At 44.5% G+C, this 19,336-nt stretch overlaps 1 protein-coding gene across 2 annotated transcripts in view; it reads left to right on the top strand.

Annotated features, from left to right (window-relative positions):
- FSIP1 (fibrous sheath interacting protein 1) overlaps positions 1-19,085 on the top strand; it is an 82,161-nt gene extending 63,076 nt beyond the window's left edge. The window contains exons 12-13 of one of the 2 annotated variants that reach the window (XM_066640273.1): positions 15,115-15,649; positions 18,913-19,085. In XM_066640273.1, the coding sequence (XP_066496370.1) occupies positions 15,115-15,649; positions 18,913-18,947 (570 nt within the window). In that variant the 3' untranslated portion in view covers positions 18,948-19,085. The remainder of the gene's footprint in view (positions 1-15,114; positions 15,650-18,912) is intronic. The other variant, XM_066640282.1, reaches the window with a different exon arrangement.
- Positions 19,086-19,336: the final 251 nt, after the last annotated feature.

The raw sequence follows: 19,336 nt of genomic DNA, 5'->3' as shown, positions 1-19,336 counted from the left end.
GATTTGCATGAACTCATTGTTTAGTAGGCTTAAGTTTAACCTTCACTACTGATTTACGCTCCGTACAGAGGTTGGTAATGTATCAAGCAGGGATCTCACAATACAAGCCTACTTGATTTCTGCTAGTCTAAGAGTATGGAGGCTGGGCTTGTCGTAATGGTTAATTGCGTAGTTAATTTACAATGACTGATTACAACACAACACCCAACTCAGTGCTGAACTGTAACCTGTATATTCTTCAAAAAAGGTGCGTGAGTGATGATCAGGTGACTGTTTGCACATGGCTTTCACTCAGAAATGCTTTCCATGTTGGAATGTCATACTGTCTGAAGCAACCTCCATTGTCAACCACAAGCTGCTTAAAATGACATATTTACATGGCTTTAGTCAAAAGAAATGCACCAGTTCATGGGCGACTAGGCCACTCTAAATGCTCTGCAGAAAATAGCCACTAGAATTCAAAGAATTTGTTTTTCCTTGGTTTGTCCAGATGGTTGCTGTTCTGGGGCTTGACAAACTGAATATTAGCAATAAAATGAGGCACTGAGAATTATAGGCAAACTCAAGTAACACCAGTGGCGTGAAAGAACAGGGAGTCTCTTGTAGAAAAACCTGGTTGGCAAATATAACACTCTAGAATGCTTCAGAGCACCACTAGCTGTATAAAACAGATCAAGTGTTAACTACCACTCTTTGCAAATTGACTCTGAATATTTTCTAACAGAAAAAGACAAAGCACAGACTGTTTAGTGTTCCCTGTAAAACATTAATCAAAGCATTGTGTCTCATAGCAAAGCCACATATTGTGAATCAAACATGACATTCCCAATTATAATGGACAGGTTCCTTTGCTAAAATGATCCTTAGTATTATAATATAAAATGGACACTTGTCGGGGAAAATAGGTGGATGGGAAGGGGTGCTTAACCTTTCCTCTGGCCACCTATCTGTGACCCCATCTTAATTTATTCCCCCCTCTCCCCAGCAGGCTCTGAGATTCGAAATAGACCCAACTGGGGGGAAGGAGAAAGAAAAGTGGGGTGTAGGAAGGATTAAGCGTCACTTGACTCATTCCCCTACATTCCTTATTTGTCAATCACATTTTTGTGAACATTTTGTGAATCACGTGTTTGTGAACATTGAGGTACATTATGGAGGTAAATGAAGTACTTTTCTCACTGAGCACCTTTTGTACAAGGAGCTCACATCATTATTTTTAGCGACCTTTCAACCAGAAGAATTTTTTAAATGCCTATTTCCCTCTTTCTGGAAAAATAAATTGCCAAAAGTACCAGCAGCCTGAACCTCTAACTTTATATTTTCCAAATGCCTGATAGCCATGGTATACTTTTTCTGCCATGGTGCATGAATGTACTTATCTGCTCTGCATATATGTGCCCCCACCCACCCCTGGTTTGAGCATTACTGCACTAACCAGTAAGCTGGAGTGTCTGGTTTTAAAGCAGTTTTCATTGAAATTCAAAATGCTCCAGGTCCCTTAGAAACACTGCAGAATTTCAGCAACTGACCAACTTCAAGAATTGCCAAAATCACCAGAAGGGAAAACTGTATGCTTCTGAATTTTGCGGAAATAAAATAATAAACAAACAGGAGGAGCCAGTGGAGACTCCAAAGTTTTTTTTCCCTTCGATTTCTGATTAAGCTCAAGAACAAAACAGATGAAAAACCACAGGAAACAGAACAAAAGTGAGCAGTCTGATCCTCCCTTGAAAATATTCAAAACACTCTGCCTACAGATTTTTATTTCTTGCATTTTTTCCACAACTCACTTGCCAGACACTGCAGCCCACATTTGCTGTTGTCATCATAGTTAAACGCCTGGAATTTGCAAGGTAGAAAAGACCCCCCCCCCCCAAGAAAAAGGGCTGTTTGCACGGTCTGATTTTGAGAAAAGCTGCAACTGAGGTCCTAAAGTGCTTTGTGGATGGGGCTGTTGTTTGGAAGAACTGAAGAACGTGGTTTATGAGAGGTCAAGGACACCGTGAGCAATGAATGTGGATTCCATTGCAAGCTCCGTGAGAATGTTCCCTCCCCTTGAGTGAAGGTATTGGTAAGCTACTGTGGGGAATGTCAAGTTGCAGCTGTGCTCAGCAAGGTGTGCATAATTTCAAGGAATTCCAATAGCCACTGAAAGACCGAGAATAGGAACCCTCCGCTGTTTATCTTACCAAAATAATATGAAGCCTTTAACTTGAGAGCTTTTCGGCGGCCTCCTCCAGCAGCCTGGAAAACCCAAAAGAAAATCAAACTGAGAAAGATTAGCGTTGTATTGAAAACTGCACGTCGGTTTGGAGAGCAGTTTGGATTTTAAACCTTTTTTAATACAATCTTTGAAAAGAAGGTTGCCAAACAATGGAAAAAACTTGCATTGAACTTAAAACGCTACATGGTCTTCTACTACTATTAATGCCAGGTGGTTCCCATTACTTTTATAATGACTGCTGACAAGTTTTTGTCTGCTTTTGAATACATCAGACTAGGTCAAGACATCTGTCACCATTTCTGGCAGCAGGTCTGCTGATGTTAAAACAGTATTTTTCAATAATTCCATAGTCAGTTTAGCGGTGTCATTATAGTCTTTGGTGAAGAGCAATGAAACCCAGGTTCAAATCTCCATTTAACTGAATTTCACTGCTTGATCTTGAACCAATCTCTTTCTCAGCCTAACCCACCCCACAGGATTGTTGTGAGGCTAAAAGGGGTTCTTTTTATGCCCTCCTAAGCAGAGCAATTTGGAGAGGGGAGGACAGAAATGTAACTGACGGTGATAGCAGAGGGAAATCCTGGTGTTTTGAATGTGTGCACATTTTTAAAATGTGTTTGAAAATGTTAATATAAGAAGAGTCCTGCTGGATCAGACCATCTAGTACAGCTTCCTGTATCTCACAGTGCCCACCAGATGCCTCAAGGAGCACACAAGGCAGCAAGATACCTGTGTCCTGTCACCACTCCCTGGCATCTGGCCTTCAGAGGTAGCTTACTTCTAAAACCAGGAGGTTGCACATATCCTTAATGGCTTGTAACCTGTGATGGACTTAATCTGTCCAATCCTCTTTTAAAGGCATCCAGGCCAGACACCACCACCATATCCTGTGGCAAGATTAATTATACACTGCTCTGCACTGCTTGTGGAGAGCTTTGTGATTTAAAGCTTTGTGATTTCAGAATCGTTGTGGTCATTGAAGAGCTACTCTCAGGATTTACACTCCGCACAGAAGTTCATGGCAATCTTTCCAGTAAAACTGTTCTTTCTTTAACAGAGTGTATGAATGCACCCACATAGTTCTACAACAAAGAAATAGTCTTGTGGAAAGCTGTAAGCATACGTATATTTGCCTTTAACTTTCTGCTGAGTGCTTTGTTATACATCTCCCCAGTGCTACTGTAGTGCTAAATGTCTAAGGGCTCAGTCCTAACTTGCACTGGAAACAGGCAGGCCAGCGGGCCAGCGCTGCATCCAGTGCAAGTTTGGGGCTGACTACAGTGTTTTCCCTTACCCATGTTGCACTGCAGCAGCCCCAATGGTTCTACTCAGATCTGTGCCACCTAATGAGGTGGTGCAAATTTGAACAGCCCTGGGCTGCCAAAGAACGGGGTCAGGATCCAGCATAGCTGCTGGATCCTGGCCCCACCTCCCGCTGGGCCACGGTCCCATCCACCCTCCCTCACTCTGAAACACCTCCCTTACACCTCTTCTGTGTCAGCCACTCACTGTTTCCCCAGGGCCCACATTGGTGCAGGGAGGCTGGCCCAAATCCACACGCCGGCCTATCTCTGCTCAGAGTGGCGCAAAAGTGCTTTATGGTACTTTTGTGACAATCCTGGGCCAATGCAAGGGACTTGTGTCAGCCCAAGTGCCAGTTAGGACTGGGCCCTAAATGAGTTACACCTTGTCTTCTTAGCATTAACACTGCACTAGCACCAACACTGTGTGGAAGCACATTGTGGTTGCTCAATGTGGAAAAGACATACAGCCCAATCCTATGCATGTCTACTCAGAAGTAAGTCCCATTAGTGTCAATGGGGCTTACTCCCAGGAAAGTGTGGATAGGATTGGGCTGATAGTGCCCAGTCCTATCCAACTTTCTAGCACTGTTGCAGTCACAATGCAGCTCTGAGATGATAGACCAAACAGGCCTCAGTGACTTCCCCCACCACCACTACCAGGTGCAGTGCATTCGCCGTTGGCATGGCTGCGTAGGCACTGGAAAGCTGGATAGGATTGGCCCCACAGTTGTTTATTTTGCTCTTTCTCATGCTTCACAGCTGAGCTGCTCTGAAAACCAGGGAAAATGATATGCCTTTCTCACAAAAAAAAATTAGGAAACCATTAAAATATTCCGTAATATTCCACCATAGTTCTGGCCTGGATATGATTTGGTTCTATTCAGTGCGTACAGAGGAGCAAAATGTTTCCAGGTTGTGCTGCATTTCTGCATGCCTTTGCAGTACAGAATCCTTCAAGGCAAGATTGCTTTCGCGGTTTGTCAGATTGGCAAAGACTGGCAAGTGGTAGATGGAACATTTGGGATTATACTTAATGAGTGGTACTTTAATCAGCCACATGGTGGTTTGATTTAGGGACATTGGGATCCAGGGACGTGTTTGTTTTTTCTGATCTTTCACAACTAGGATCAGAATAAGTAAGAAATTACAGTGTAGTCTGGGAGAGAGACACACATCTTTCCTTGCAGTGGCATAGCTAGAAGGGGTGCAAAGCACTAAACCGCAGCGTGCAACGGGTTCCTCCCCTTCAGAGCCATTCCAGGCAGGGGGGGGGCAAAACAGAGGCATATGCGGAATGGCTCCAAAGGGGAGGGTGAGGCTTCCTGCAAAACCTAGTGCTTTGCACCGCCTCTAGCTACTCCAGAGTTTCCTTGCCTCTCCAGTACTGTTCTGTTCGTATCCTATGGAGTGGGTAGGGCCAGGCTACACTAGAAGGGAACTGCATGTATGCTATGTATGTATTTGCCCTGTTTACATATGAAGTGGGGGTGGCAGGGAGAGAAACAAAACTTGCCTTAATCTTTACTTGCCAAATCTGCAACTTCTAAGAAGTTTTTTTTTCACAGCTTGGCTGTGACACTGAAAGTGAGTCAGGCAAAGAGGAGGTTGCTGGAAGCTGAGCACAATGAGATGGGGTAGGGGAGGGAGAGACCTCTTTTCCCCATACACTTCTTTTTGTATAAAAAAATTTATCATCTCCGCATACACACACACTTTGACTATGAATGGTGTAAACTCATATTTAACATGCAATTGTCTCACCATCTGGTTTGGCCCTTACTAAGTTATAAAGACTTGTTAAAAACCTGCACTACTGCTTCATTTATGGGTGCCACTTGCAGAGTTCCCTGAAAGATCTTGGGTTGCTCTGGAGAAAATCAGCTGGCTGACCAAATTCTCCTCCTAACATAACTATCTCAGATAATATTACCAGGACATTCTGTGAGCAGGAGTTGCCACATTTCTCTTTGACCCTGCTCCTAGAGAAAAAGTAGAGGTGTTTGAAAATGGTGTCATTTATTTTACTCCGAAGAAGGCCATTGTGTTTAGTAAGACTTAGGTTGCAATCCTATCTTATTCACCAGAAACGTACACCTCTAGTAAGAAGTTATTGAAATCAGTGAGTACATCTGCAGAAACAGATTTAGGACTGTGCTGTGAATTCCCAGATGAGTTGGGGAGGTGTATCAGCCATGGCTTTTCCTGTTCATTCCTTTTACACACACACACACACACACACACACACACACACACATACACAACTGGGAAGCAGGATCCCAGGGAAGATGCCATAAGTAGGCAAGGGTTAGATGAAAAATGGGGGGGAAGCAAGAGAAGCTGCAGTCGCTGTGTCTCCTGCTTCACAAGGAGATTTATCATCTTGGTTGCAGCACTGATCAGCACTGATCAGGAGGCTGTTGTATCATCACCTGGAATTTTGGGGTACTCACTAGTTCAAACTCTACCCAAGAGTTTAGGAACTGGGGAGATATCGCGGCAAAATGTTTGCTGTTCTTAGTAGTGAACCTCACTGTAGTTATTCAGCTGTTATCTTGTCATTGCCTACATTGGCCAGATATTTCTTTATACAGCATCGTTTCTTGCTTTTAAAGTTTATTTTAATATGGAACATGTACAGGTTTGTAATAAATAAGTATAAGCATTAAGGGAAATCTTCCTTATAGCTTGTGTGTCACCAGCTGTGCCTGACTGCCCTGAAGCCACCTTCATTCTCTTATATATGGATTCTGTATCTTTCTGGAAAATAAATACAGGATGCTATAATAAATACCAGTTATGATATAAATATATGCTAGATATAAATACAAGATAATTGCTGCAGCCTATGGCTTCTGCAGTTAATAAATAAGTCTTATTTACCTATCAAGCCCCAACCATGTATTCATTTCACCACATTGGTATTTGCATCAAGTTGCTCTGTTCCACATTTAAAAATGCAAAGGTGTTTCTCTGCTGAAAGGTTAGGCTATAAAGAACCCTGAATGGCCACAAGTTATTTTAGTTGCAAGGTTCACTAGAACATGCCGCAGCTGGAATTTATGAATACTACCACCAAACCATCGTTCCTTGGAAGTTAATCATGGTTGCAACTACGAATGTATAACACGTAGCTTTGCCCAGCTGGTTCTTAGTCTTCAGTAGTTCATTACATACTGAAGCCACACCTAATGAAGAACTCACTAGTTTAGCATTGTTGGCAAAGTTGACCCATTGCCATAAACTAATGACATTGTCTAATCTGACATTAGTTCTGTACTTTTCATATTGCATAGGGCCCTCATTGACTAATAAATTAATATTGTGTGGGGCAGCTGTTTGGAGCGATAATGTGTCCTGGACCAGTTTTGGTGAACTGATGCATCATCAGTAGGGGAAGACCAGGCCTTTCTCATTCAAGCTTCGCACCAAACAGTATTAGAATATTCTTTGACTTTCAGGGGATGCTCCTCAGGAAGGAAAAGTGCTGAATTCTTTGTTAAGCTTGCACTGCAATCCCTTATATATATTCTTAGAATTAGGTGGAACTTGCTCCCAGGTAAGTGTATATATTTCAGCCTAAGGAACTATGGCCCCAGTCCTAGCCCACTTTCCAGCACCAACATAAGGGTAATGCAGCTCTGAAGTAAGGGAACAAATATTCCCTTACTTTGAGGAGGCCTCTGTGAGTGCCGTCCAACTGTAGGATGCAACACACGTCCCATTGACACAGCTATGCCAGCATTGGAAAGCTGGTTAGGATTTGGGCCTATGTGTGAGAGCATGGCGTGAATTTATCAGTATCATTCCAAATTCCTCGTTACTCAGACCATCAATTAGTGAACACTGAAATGAAAAGAAAAAGCTGCAGGAAGAATGATTTTTATTCCTGAGGTTTCCTAACATCTTTCAGTAGTTTGTGCCAGAATGTAAACACTGAGATAGTGGGCCTTGACGCCACTTCGTATCTAACTGTGCGGAAAATAAAAGCAGACATGTGCAAACTAGATAAGCGTATTGGTTTTTGTAACTGAAAACAGCCGAAACCACATCTAAGCATTCTTGACTTACTGGGTCGGTTTCACTGAAAGTCAAAGCCATCATGAAGCGATATATGGTGAAGCCAGGTTCATATTTCAGTCTTATAAAATCTGTTAACATATGATGCTAAATAATTAAAGACAGGAGAGTATCTATTTGCATCTAAATAACTGAATCAGAAAGGGTGGTAACAGGCATACCCAAGCCAAGGCTTTTCTACATAGCAAGGCTCAAACGGAATGTGACAGCAGCAGATCTGTGCCTTTCAACACGGATCTTCAGTCACATTGAAGTGGCAGGCTGCAGGGGCTCAATCCCTGGCATCTCCAAGGACATGTCCTGTCTGAAGCCTTGGAGAGCTGCTGTCAGTTGGTGTCAGTAATATGGACGTGAACCAATGATTTTGCCTGGTATAAAGTAGCTTCCTATGATTCTGAAGGCCATAAGGGCGTGCAAGTGGGGATCTAAACACTCTCTATGGCCTTCTTCCCCACATCCTGTTCCCAAAGTGGTCACTTTTTCCTTCTCCAATACCAGAACTGGACCCAGTTGGAAGAAAAGCAGAAAGGGATTGCAGGTATATAAGTCATGGACGGTTCACTCATGAACCCCTTTTTGCTCAGTGCTTGCCAACACTGTTTTATAGTGATTGTGGAAGTCCTGGGTTTAAATGCCTGGATTAGTGTAAGAGTGGATCATCATGTAGAGAGCATGCGCCCTAATTCCCTTTCCACCAATCCATCATGCCAACAGAGTGTGCGCTGTATCCATGGGAAGGGGGAACTCAGAAAGGTCTCCTCAGGGTATGTGAACTTTTTCACTTACCCCTGGGAAAGACTCCAGCACTGCCATGGGTGCTGCTGTTGATGCATGTGAGTGCCACCGCTACCACCTTCCTTCCCTTCTCCCCCCACCCTCTTCCCTCCTGTTCATCTTCCCCCCTGCCCTCTGCCCCAGCCAAGATGAGCCTTGCTTCTCTGCTTCCCAGTCCCAATCCAACCCCACTGTCATTGCACTTACCTGTGTCAGTCCTGCTGTGGGTCTCCAGTGGTGCCACTGGTTGCGATAGAGCAGGGGTGCTCAATAGGTGGATTGCGATCTACCGGTAGATCGCGAGGCAAAATGAGTAGATCGCGGAGTGCTGACCCCCACCTTCAGGTGCCTCTGGGAGGAAACGCCAGGAGTAAGACCCATTGTACTCAATGGGGCTTACTCCCAGGTAAGTGTGGCTAGGATTGCAGCCTCACAGCCTAATCCTAGGCATGTCTACTCAGGAGTAAGTCCTGTTATACTCAGTGGGGCTCAAGGTACACCAACATACATTGTACACATAAATGTTATATGTTATGATGGCGCGAACATTGTAAAAAAAACTCTGGTAGATCTCCGGGCCTTGCTGGGTTTCAAAGTAGCTCTCGGGCCAAAAAAGTGTGAGCACCCCTGCGATAGAGCATTCAAAATGGCCACTGGAGGTGTGCTGTGTGTACCACCAGAAGCCATTTTGTGATAGCAGAACTTTGTTGCCTTACATGTTGTTGTAAACCCCTCTCCTGTTGTCGTTAAACCCCCATGAACTCCACTGTCATAAACCGTTGCATTTGCTATGATCCTGTTGCAGCAAAGGAAGCCGGGAATAGACAGAAATCAGACACTCCCCTGGTAAGAACCGGGGCTCAATTCTGGATGAGTCAAAGACTCATAGAACTCATTGCCTTAATGTCAAGCAAGATCGCTCTGCCAGTGGTTTCGTGATGGTTTACATATATACATATACAGTTCTATTATTCTTCAATCCCTAATGATACAGGATGTCCAGTTGCTATGCATTCTAATATGCAGAACAGACTGTTTTTTCAGGCAATGGCTGAATGCTGACAATAGATTTCTTTCAGCAGGAAATAAGTAGGTTAGTACGGAAGAGATTATTAGCCCTATTGCAGCATGACATTGCATTCTTAATATATCTATAGTGGTTTAAGGAACAAAATAATTGGAGTAAAAATGGTTTAGTTAGAGTACATTACTTCTCTAAGCCAAACATAAATGCAGTAGTACAGAATTATTTCTGCTGTGCGTTTTTTCCCCTGTACAAATAGATTTATATCTCATTTTATTGTATATCACCAGTCAATATGGTTTGATAAAGGTTCGGCCCAGTCCTACCTAGCTCCCCACACACTGATGTGTCCACGCCAATAAGGACCATGCTGGAAAGTGCAGGTGAGTTTTGAGTCATGAAGGCCACTTTGAGGTAAGAGAACATTTGTTCTCCTGTGCCAGAGTAAACCCTCACAGCCCCATTGGGACTACTCAGACCTGTGTCGGTGACTTTGCTGGCATAAGTCTGAGTGGACCTATAAAGGCGGATCAAGGCCAGGTAGGGTGAGACAATATCAGCAGTACTGGTACTGGGTTAGGTATCACAGATACTGCCCCCTTTCCAGTCTTGATCTACCCTCCTCCCTATTCTGATCTCTCCATTCCACCCCCTCCCCACCACATTCCACCCACCCCCTCCTCCCTTCCGCCCCTCATGCTGACTTACTGGCACTGTGGGATGCGGACAAAACAGTGGCGCACCACCACAGCTGTTCACTGTCTGCAGTAGTGAAAGGCTGTGCCAAATGGCGTGTTGGGTTTTGAAAAAGCTGTAAAGGACCTTACATTGCTGGAACACTAGTTCCAACATCATAAGGCCCATCATAAGGATTGGCCTGAAACGCTAGAGACAGAGACGGGACCTTGAGAATCGGGTGTTTACCTTTCCCAGCTCTGACATCGTAATATCCTGTGCCATTGCAAAGCAGCATCTTTGAACTGTTCCTGTTAACTTTTCTTTGCAAAAACAACTGTAAACCTTTAAGCTTGAAGTCACAGCAGGTTTGTACTTACAAATGTGCACTCCTATTACATGCAGCAAGGTTTATCCTATAGCCTCATATATTCAGCCAAGCACCAAAAACCCTTAGGTAGAAAAGGGCATCTGGGGCTAGGCTTGCTGCATACGCAAAGCGAATCACGCATCATTCCTGCAGGCTTCCAACACAGTTGGCTATGAATGAGGTTTTTGTTTTTTTTCCTCACCCTCAGCAGTAAGAAGTGTGCCACCCTGGCACACATAGAGACAGAGTCCTTTTAAAAATTAGTAAGAATAATGAGCACATTATAACAGGGTCCAGTCTCCACTGCAATTATTTCTCTCTATTTGGATGTGATCTTCTTTAAGTCTATGTTATTGTCCAATCTTGGACTCACAGACCTCCCCCAGAAGCCTTGACTGCCCCACTTGAAGCAGTAGTGTAATTGGGGGCGGGTACCTGGAGCCGGGTGATGTGATGATCCCCCTGCATCTTCACGTTACCTCCCACGCCTGCCAGGGGTGGAGCTAGTGTTTGTGTTTGGGGGGAGCCATGTGCACTACCTTAACTCCAGAGCCCAGATCAACCAGGTAGGTAGACCTGGGCCCCTGTTGAACTTGGGCCTTTGTGGCTGAGGTTTGCTGGGTGGATAGACCTGGGCTCCCATCCTGACTCTACGCTCTGGAGCTGCCTCTTCCATAAGGTTAGACCTGGGCTCCTGGCCATGCTTGGCCTTGGCACCACTGACGTTCTGCCCAGTAGGTGATCCCATGGTGCCTGCTCCACATCCTGGTGGGCGCCCTTCCCCGCTGGGGCATTCATGCACCCATGGCCCCCCTTGGATCTGCCCCTGACGCCTGCTCAGTCATCCCCTCCCCATGCATGCGCAGCTCTAGCCCCAGAAACGGCTCCATTTGGAGCCATACAAGGCTGAGGACAGGCACAAGGGCCCGTTTTCTGGTGTATGCTGCACAACACCGGTAAGCACTGTTACCCCCTCTTTCCAGCAGAGATGGTAGAAAACCTCCTGCCACTGGGGGGGGGGAATGGATCCTTACTGGTCCTGGTCTAGCTATGCTACTGGTGTGAAGGTGAAAACCGACTACCTTTGTTGCCTCACTCCAGTCCATCTGGCCACGCTGGCCACTTAATGCCACAAGACTCAAGGTGGGGTCCACTGAAGAGTCCTGCACATTCTTGCACACGGCTGCCGCCAAGGATGGAGCCGTTTTGGGGGAGACCAGCTGAAGCTACAACTGGTAAGGCTGTGGCTTCAGTATAGCTTCCTGTAGCAACAATGTGTGACTGATGCTTTCTGACAAACAGAAAAGGGATGCTGTCCCCTTAAAGTCAGAAGAGAGATCAGAAGGTCAGAGGGGAGGGACTGTCAGGGTTGGGGCAGGAAGAGGCAGGGAAAACAGAGAGCAAAACAGCCTCAAAAGGCCAGAAGGGCACTGATGAAAGGAAAGAAGGTGGACTACTAGAGGGTTGGGCTGATGGTGGCCTTGCCAGGGCAGAGGGGAGCAGCAGGGCTTAGGGAAGGAGCTCCCAAGCAGTGGAGAAGGAGCAAGTGTGCTGTAAACCCCTTCCTGCCTCCATCTCTGAGATTCACCTGGCACTACTACTAGCCCTGTTTGATATAATAAAAGGGGGAGCAATTTGGGACTTTGTTGCAGTGTGCCATTCTTGCTCTTGGTCTTGTGGCCACTAGCCGGAGGTCAAGCATACAATGACATCTATGTCAGAGAATGCATTTCAACTAAAACAGCATCACTATGTATTTTAATAGAATATTTTGTGATGGGATTGAAGGGCAAGTAAAGAACCATGAAATGTCTACAGATCTCTCCTGTAGATCTTCAGACTGTTATTGCTGGTTCTGCTTCTCAAGTTCCGTGACTGTTTGTCACGTACCAAGCAGTATGTGGGGCACAGAAATAACGAAGCCCCTGTGCTTACAGTGTACAGTAAACGGATTAGATGGGAATGGTGAAAAAAGAGGATTGGCAATGAGCAATACTAGGGAGTAACTTTGCCACTTTTTTCCTCTGGTAGAGGCTCTCTGTCTTGCGTGACAAGCAGAAAATGGTCAGGTGTAACTCTTTTCAACACAAATGCAGTGAGGAGGAAAACCTTACCAGTTGGATTACTGTCTGTTGCACTCTTGTTAAGAACTGTGATAGATGGTTATTTCTTCTGAGTAATTTCATGTTGGCACTATTGCCTCTCACCTCAAATTCCACCAACCTCCTCTCCCATCATCTTCTTCTGTCCAATGTGGGACACAACAGGATTCTGCTGATTGTAGCAGATGGACAAGGAGGGAGTGTGAGGGGAGCACAGACATCATGTCCCAATGATTTCAGTAGGAGGGTTAGTCATTGGTTTAAATCTCTCCCGTGGACACCAGTGAGACTTCAAGGTGCTTCACTTTGACCAGACTGTGCTTTTCCTTTGGGCTTTTGAAAGGAGCCATCACATCAGTAATGTTCAGTAAGGCACTGGCAAGAGGGTTGTGAAAGAGTGAGGTGAGAGATGGAATTGCCGCAGTCCTGCTCAGTGCCTTAGTGCAGTGCTTCCTACACTTTTTAGCACTGTGACCCAATTTTTCACATGACCATCTATCATGTGCCACATGATATTGTGGCCGGTGCAAGGCGCAGGACTCACTGCTGGCTGCTGCTCCTCTTGCCGCCCAACACTCTGCTCAGCTGTCTTTGACCTGCTCCTGACCTCATTGTATCATGTTTTCGTCACTCGTCAGTGAGACTGGCAGCTAGTAGTGCATCCCAGGCCTTGTGCTGACCAGAGCAATGAAAACACGACAGAACAAAGCCCAGAGCAGGCCAATGGCAGCTAAGCACAAGAGGCAAGTAGAGTGACAGCCAGCAGTGAGTCCTGGGCCTTTGCAACCCACCAAAATTAGCTTGCGACCCACTGGTGGGTCACAACCCACAGTTTGGGAACTAATGCCTGTGTGCATTTAAACATATGCAACCATCTCTGGCCATGTCCCTGGCAATCTTAACATCTATTGGGGCATCTACAGTGTGTTTCTACCATGAAGTGCTTAAAATGAAAAAAGAATGTCTTCACAAGTGTAACCCAATCTTCTAATTATTTACCCAAGTGTCAGCCGATGTGCTGATTGACTCAGCTGATATACTTCTTTACAAGGACTGTTTGTATAAGGATGACAGCAAGAAATTTGAGAAGAAAGAAAACCCCCTTAGGGAGGGCTGAAAGAGTTCTTCAGCAGCTGAATCTACTGAATAGGCAATTGTGGGTGGACACAGAAAGAAAAACACAGACCTATGGCTATGAGAGTTGCATATAAATCATTTACACACTGGGCTGTGTCCTAACCTGCAGTCCATGAATGGAGGATCCTCCTGTTTGCAGAAGGTGTTTGGTGCACAGGGCACAATGCTAGGAAACCAACCCATCAATTGGATAAAGTTGGATTCACACCGTCAGGTGTTTGACCAAATGGTGATTTCATATTCACCTGGAAGGTGTGACATGTGATTGACTCCATGGCCACCACTTTCCATGGCAACCAGATTTTTGCCAGTCAAGAGGTGATGGGAGAGAGTCATCTAAAAGCATGTATGTGAAGCCATTATAAAAGTCTCCCCCATGCCAGGGCTCGTGCCCAGGTGGGGATGTCAACCAGCTGTTGATGGTCCTTATGCCGCGGGGAGGGAAATGACTGGATCATGTCACAAGGGAGCCTCAACAGCACTCAAGTAAAGCAGGTGCTGCCAGCTCTCTGCGAAATATTCAGGCTAGGAGCCAGGCTAGAAGGGTTTGAGCCCAGCTGCCTGTATCCCTCCCATGTTATGTGTTAATCTCCTCCCTGTGCTGACCTCTCCACTGATGGAGTTGTGCTGGCCTCCGAGCAATGTCCAAGCTCCATGGTGTATCCTTGGGCAGGCACTTTTACATCAGTGGGGCTGTCGTTGCGCTGGCGTACGTGGAGATACACTGCTGTATCTCAAGGATAGGCTTGGGCCTTTCTCCCACTGAAATGCAACAGTGCTTCAGTTTGGCAGGGTTGGACCCTTGTATGTTTGCACACACACACACACACACACACCTGTCACACAGCACACATTGTATGCCCTCTACAGTGCCTTACACCAGATTATAACAATGCAATACAAAGTTACATCCCTTGGTTTATGGGGCAGCCAAGAGAGATTTGGGTTGGGCAGGACATGATGGCAAAATCTCTCTCCAGTTCGTGTTCCTGCAACCTTATGGGGCCTGCAGCAAGCCCAAAGGAAATGGTCTGGTGTCTGGGAAGTGTTCTGTAGGCTGCACCAGAGCATACAGGACTGTCAGGATGGGGGCTTGCTATGAAGGCAGAATGGAATGTGGCTCCTCATTCATCTGATGGGCAAGAAGGAATGTTGTCTCCAAGGGAGTTCTGTAGTCCAGGCCAATATCAAGTTCATACATGAAGTTTTAAATAAATACACAGATGATGAATTTATTTCCATCTGTCAATCAGAAAACTTTCTAAGTTCTTTGACTGGTAGTCTTCCTTTGTTTCAGAGCCTGGCTTATGCCCTTGGGCATCACAGACCAGTGCTTCCATTATTGTTGTGTGTCAGTCAAGCTGTTTCACTGTGGCATTATTTCTAATTACATTCTGACAGGGAGAACTCTTTCCTTGTTTTTCCAGCCAGATGGAAGACTACCTTGTCTCTCAGAAGAGCAGCTTAATGCCCTTCTGGAAGAATGTATGCAGGCCCACAGAACAGTGAACAGTCTTCTAACCCTGCCCGTCTCTCAGAGGTTCCTTCTTCCCAGTTGTCACACATCTGAAAATGCTGTTCCAGACTCCAGGAATGAACAATTACATGATGCTCACAGTGTGGGAATGTTGACAAGCCAAGGATCAGTTGGAGCTAAAGATGAAGACAGATGTTCAAAGGAAATTGTGGAGATGGCCGACTGTCATCCCAACATGATATTGGTTGAATCTCACTTGTCAGAGAAACCTACAACTGGGAAAAAATTAAAAGATAACCCAAGAGGGCAAGAGGAGGTGGCATGTAGTCATAGCAGCTCTGAAGGCTACTTCATGTCAATGGCCCTCAACAGAGACAGGCCGAAAAAGCCCTCTTTTCTCGATGAACCTTTTTATTGTATGAATGTGAACAATGAGCTATCCACAGATGTCGACATTCCTAGCATACCATTGCAAACCAGAGGAGGTGAGGTTCATAATAAACCTTTGCAGTAAGCTTTGATTATGATTTTAAAAAACCTAAGCAGGTTCTCGCCAGAGGTATGCACTAATGTATTATGATTACACTGGTGGGGCAAAAGAGCCCTTTCATAAGGCACAAAACGATGCCAGGAATAACACAACATTTCAACATGTTTTCTAACATTCTTGAACCAACATAAATAGCTGTGAGATTCGTTCTCTTGGAAAAAGCACTAAAAATAATGATTGATTATGTCAGCCAGCAATGAAGTTGAATATACACATGAATTATCTCTTTAATAATAGGCAAATGGGTTTCTTTTGTTTATTGTGTTGACAAATTGCATGAAAAGGTTTTACAAAAGGTTGACTGACTGCATTTCTTTAACGGAATGAACTCTGAACTAGAGAAAAGAAACTAGCAATGTCACACAGTAATAAGAAGCAAAGTATCTCTTGCTCTGTTTTGAGAAAACTCCTAAAAATGATGTTCAGAAACTGAAATACATTGACCATGATCCTCTTTAGGTGTGCCAAGGCCTTCTGAGCAGTCAACAGAGTTTCTGACTTGTTTATGACAACAGTTTCTCATGTTTTATCTCTCTTTTGGACCATGAGATATTGTGTTCGTTTGACAAATGGCTTGGGGCTGCTGATGGGGGGAAGTATTTGGCACCCATACACAGGTAAAGCTTAATACTGTATATGACTCTCTGGATCAGGGGTATCAAAGATAACGCCCAGGGCCAGATGCAGGCCCCAGAAGGAATTTTTTCTGGCCCCCGTTAGAACTGGGCTCTCTCATTTCTTGACATTATAAACAAGATTTGCACATTTTCTCTTCTGTATTTGCAGCTAATGAGTTTCTATGTGAGAACAAAGTGCTCATTTCTGGCCATCATCTGCTTAATGATGTCACTTCCTGCTTAATGATGTCACTTCTGGCCCTCATCAGGCACCATAAATGCTATTCAGCCCACTATATGAAACGGGTTTGACACCCTTGCTCTGAATTGTGACTGCTGATTTTTGTGTGTGAGCATGATTTTGTGGATATTAACTAGACATACTGTACAGTGTACATGGAAAACATATCACCTGTATTATCTTTTGGTAATATATTTGAGCAAAGGTATAAAAATAAATAAATATATAAATAAAACAGTGGTTCTCAAAGTTTTTAGAGGCCCTAGAAGCTGCTGCCTAGTTTATAAATGTCAAGGAATGTGGCTATAATGGTGACTGGGCAGCAGTGCGCCCCCCCCCCCCGCAAGTAGCAGCAGAATCTGCCCTGTCAGTTTTGTGACAGACCAGAAATTGGGTCACAGCCCACTGGTGAGTCCTGGACACGGTTTGAAAACTGCTGGAGTGAAGGCTAAATTAGATGTTAGAGGAAATGTGTGGCTGCTAACACATCTGCATCTCATCCCCATGCCGCAGTCGCCCCATAGCGTCCAGTCTACTGTATCAAACATGTTGTGATGGATGATGGTTTGCAAGTCCCGTAAGAGGCTAGATGATGTGCTCTGGAGGTGGGCAGATGCAAAGCATTATGAATGTCATGACACAAGGGCGGCTCTCCTTGACATTATGAAGGGGCAGGAACCGCACTCACCACATGTTTGCAGATGCATTTGTTGGAATATTTTGTCTGGCCTTTATGGTGCACTTACATGCCGTTTACGTCCATGGAGTTGTACTTCCATGATGGGAGCACCTTATTGAACTCAGGGGTGTGGCACTTCAGGATGTCTCCAGTCATTTTTTATATTGGTGATTTCTAAATCTTAACTCCCTCAGCAAAACTTTACTGTTATTAATACAATATTTTAAATAAATAACTGCAATGTCATTATCTTTATTACTATTTAATATCGCAACAGTGCCATCAATATACATGGTGTCTTGGAGAGAAAGGGCTAAGGGTGGGAAAATGTAATTAGATGAACTCAAACTTTGGTTGTCACTGAGAATAAGTATTAAGAGCTTCACGGCCCAACTCTGTTGAGGACCTACGGCAGTGGGTCTTGCAGTCCGCTGCCATAAATTCCAGGCCAACATCACAAAAGTCACACCACTGTCTTGAGCTTTAGGATCACCAGCGCAAACAGTGGGAACTATTCCACATGAATGTAAAGAGAATTCTGTTCTTAGACTATGAAATTATACTATTGATATTGGGTTATTTGGCATTGCATGAAAAAATTTGGACCATGTGACACTTTTGTGTCTCGAAAAAGAAGATACTGAGATACGATCTTTTAAGCAAGGTAGAACTAGTTCTGCAATATTTAAAATAATGTGTATTTATGTTGATTTTGTTTATCTATTTAAAAACAACCAAACAAACCAGAGCATTTGGGTGATTGAGAAGCATTTGGGTAATTTTAGAAATGGATTATGTCAGAATGCCAGATACAGGGGAAGGCACCAGTATGCAGGTCTCTTGCTGTCTTGTGTGCTCCCTGGGGCATTTGGTGGGCCGCTGTGAGATACAGGAAGCTGGACTAGATGGGCCTATGGCCTGATCCAGTGGGGCTGTTCTTATGTTCTTAAGCCATATTTGCTATTGTTTCTGGGAGCTTTTGTCTTCAGTGGTTTGTGAATTGTGAAAAATGTGAAAATCATGTAACTTTTCTGGGAATTATTCAATAGTCAGGATTCTAGACTTCTGCTACATTCTGCTCACCAAAGGTAAAAAAAAACTTCTTTTGAGCAATTTTAAGCTGAGGGATTGATCCTATCCAGTTTTCCAGTGCTGATGCAGCCGTGCCAAGGGGGCTTGCGCTGCATCTTGTGCAGGGGGGGGGGGGGAGAGAGAATCACAGAGGCCTTCTCAAGGTAAAGCAATGTTTGTTCCCTTACTTCAGGGTAGCATGGCAGCTGCATTGGCGTTGGGGAGTTGGACAGGATTGGGTCCTTATTCAAGAGTAAGGATTCCTGTGAGTCCCCAACACTTTGTTGAGAGAGGCAGTTTAAATGGTAACAAAGTGGAATACATATATGAGAGAGCAAGAAGGTATGGAGATACTTTCATGTGATTAGTGGTAATACTGGACAATAAAAACACCATTCCGTAAAGAGCAAGGGAGAGAGGCATGAGCTTCCCAATCGGAGCTGCTGGGTGGCAGAGGAGGAGGAGGTGGGCCAGGGCAACTCGACACAAATGCCTAGGCGACTGCCCAGTGTGGGCTATTGGAATTCTGCTGCTTTTTCATTTATGTTTTTGATTTTTCAATAATCTGGGAATGTTTTCTTTCTGTGCAGATGAACTGGAAGAGGAAGATGTGAGTGAAGAGTAACATCCCATCAACTTATCCCCTTTCACTGACATGACAGTTTCACAGCCATCGTCAAAGCATCGCTAAAGTTCAGTTCGCTAGTTCTTGATGTACAGTACATGAAATTTAGGGAAAACATCACAGATACCGGAACCTTAAAAGCTTGTGATTCCATTAAAAAAAAAAAATTACAACACAGTGAATTCTTTTTTGTCTTGCTTTTCTCTCCTTGCAAATGGATTTCTAAACATTTAAAAAATGTTAAGCGTTTATTATTTTCTGGGAAACCTTGATTGGACAAGTTTCTGGAGGAAAAATCCATTATGGGGTACAAACCATGATGTGTATGCGCAACCTCCTGATTTTAGAAATGAGTTATGTCAGAAAGCCAGATGCAAGGGAGGGCACCA

The sequence above is a fragment of the Tiliqua scincoides genome, chromosome 1, assembly GCF_035046505.1.
Source record: "Tiliqua scincoides isolate rTilSci1 chromosome 1, rTilSci1.hap2, whole genome shotgun sequence".
Taxonomy (NCBI): domain Eukaryota; kingdom Metazoa; phylum Chordata; class Lepidosauria; order Squamata; family Scincidae; genus Tiliqua; species Tiliqua scincoides.
Note: the sequence above shows the minus strand (reverse complement) of the source record. Positions and strands in the feature narration are given on the sequence as shown.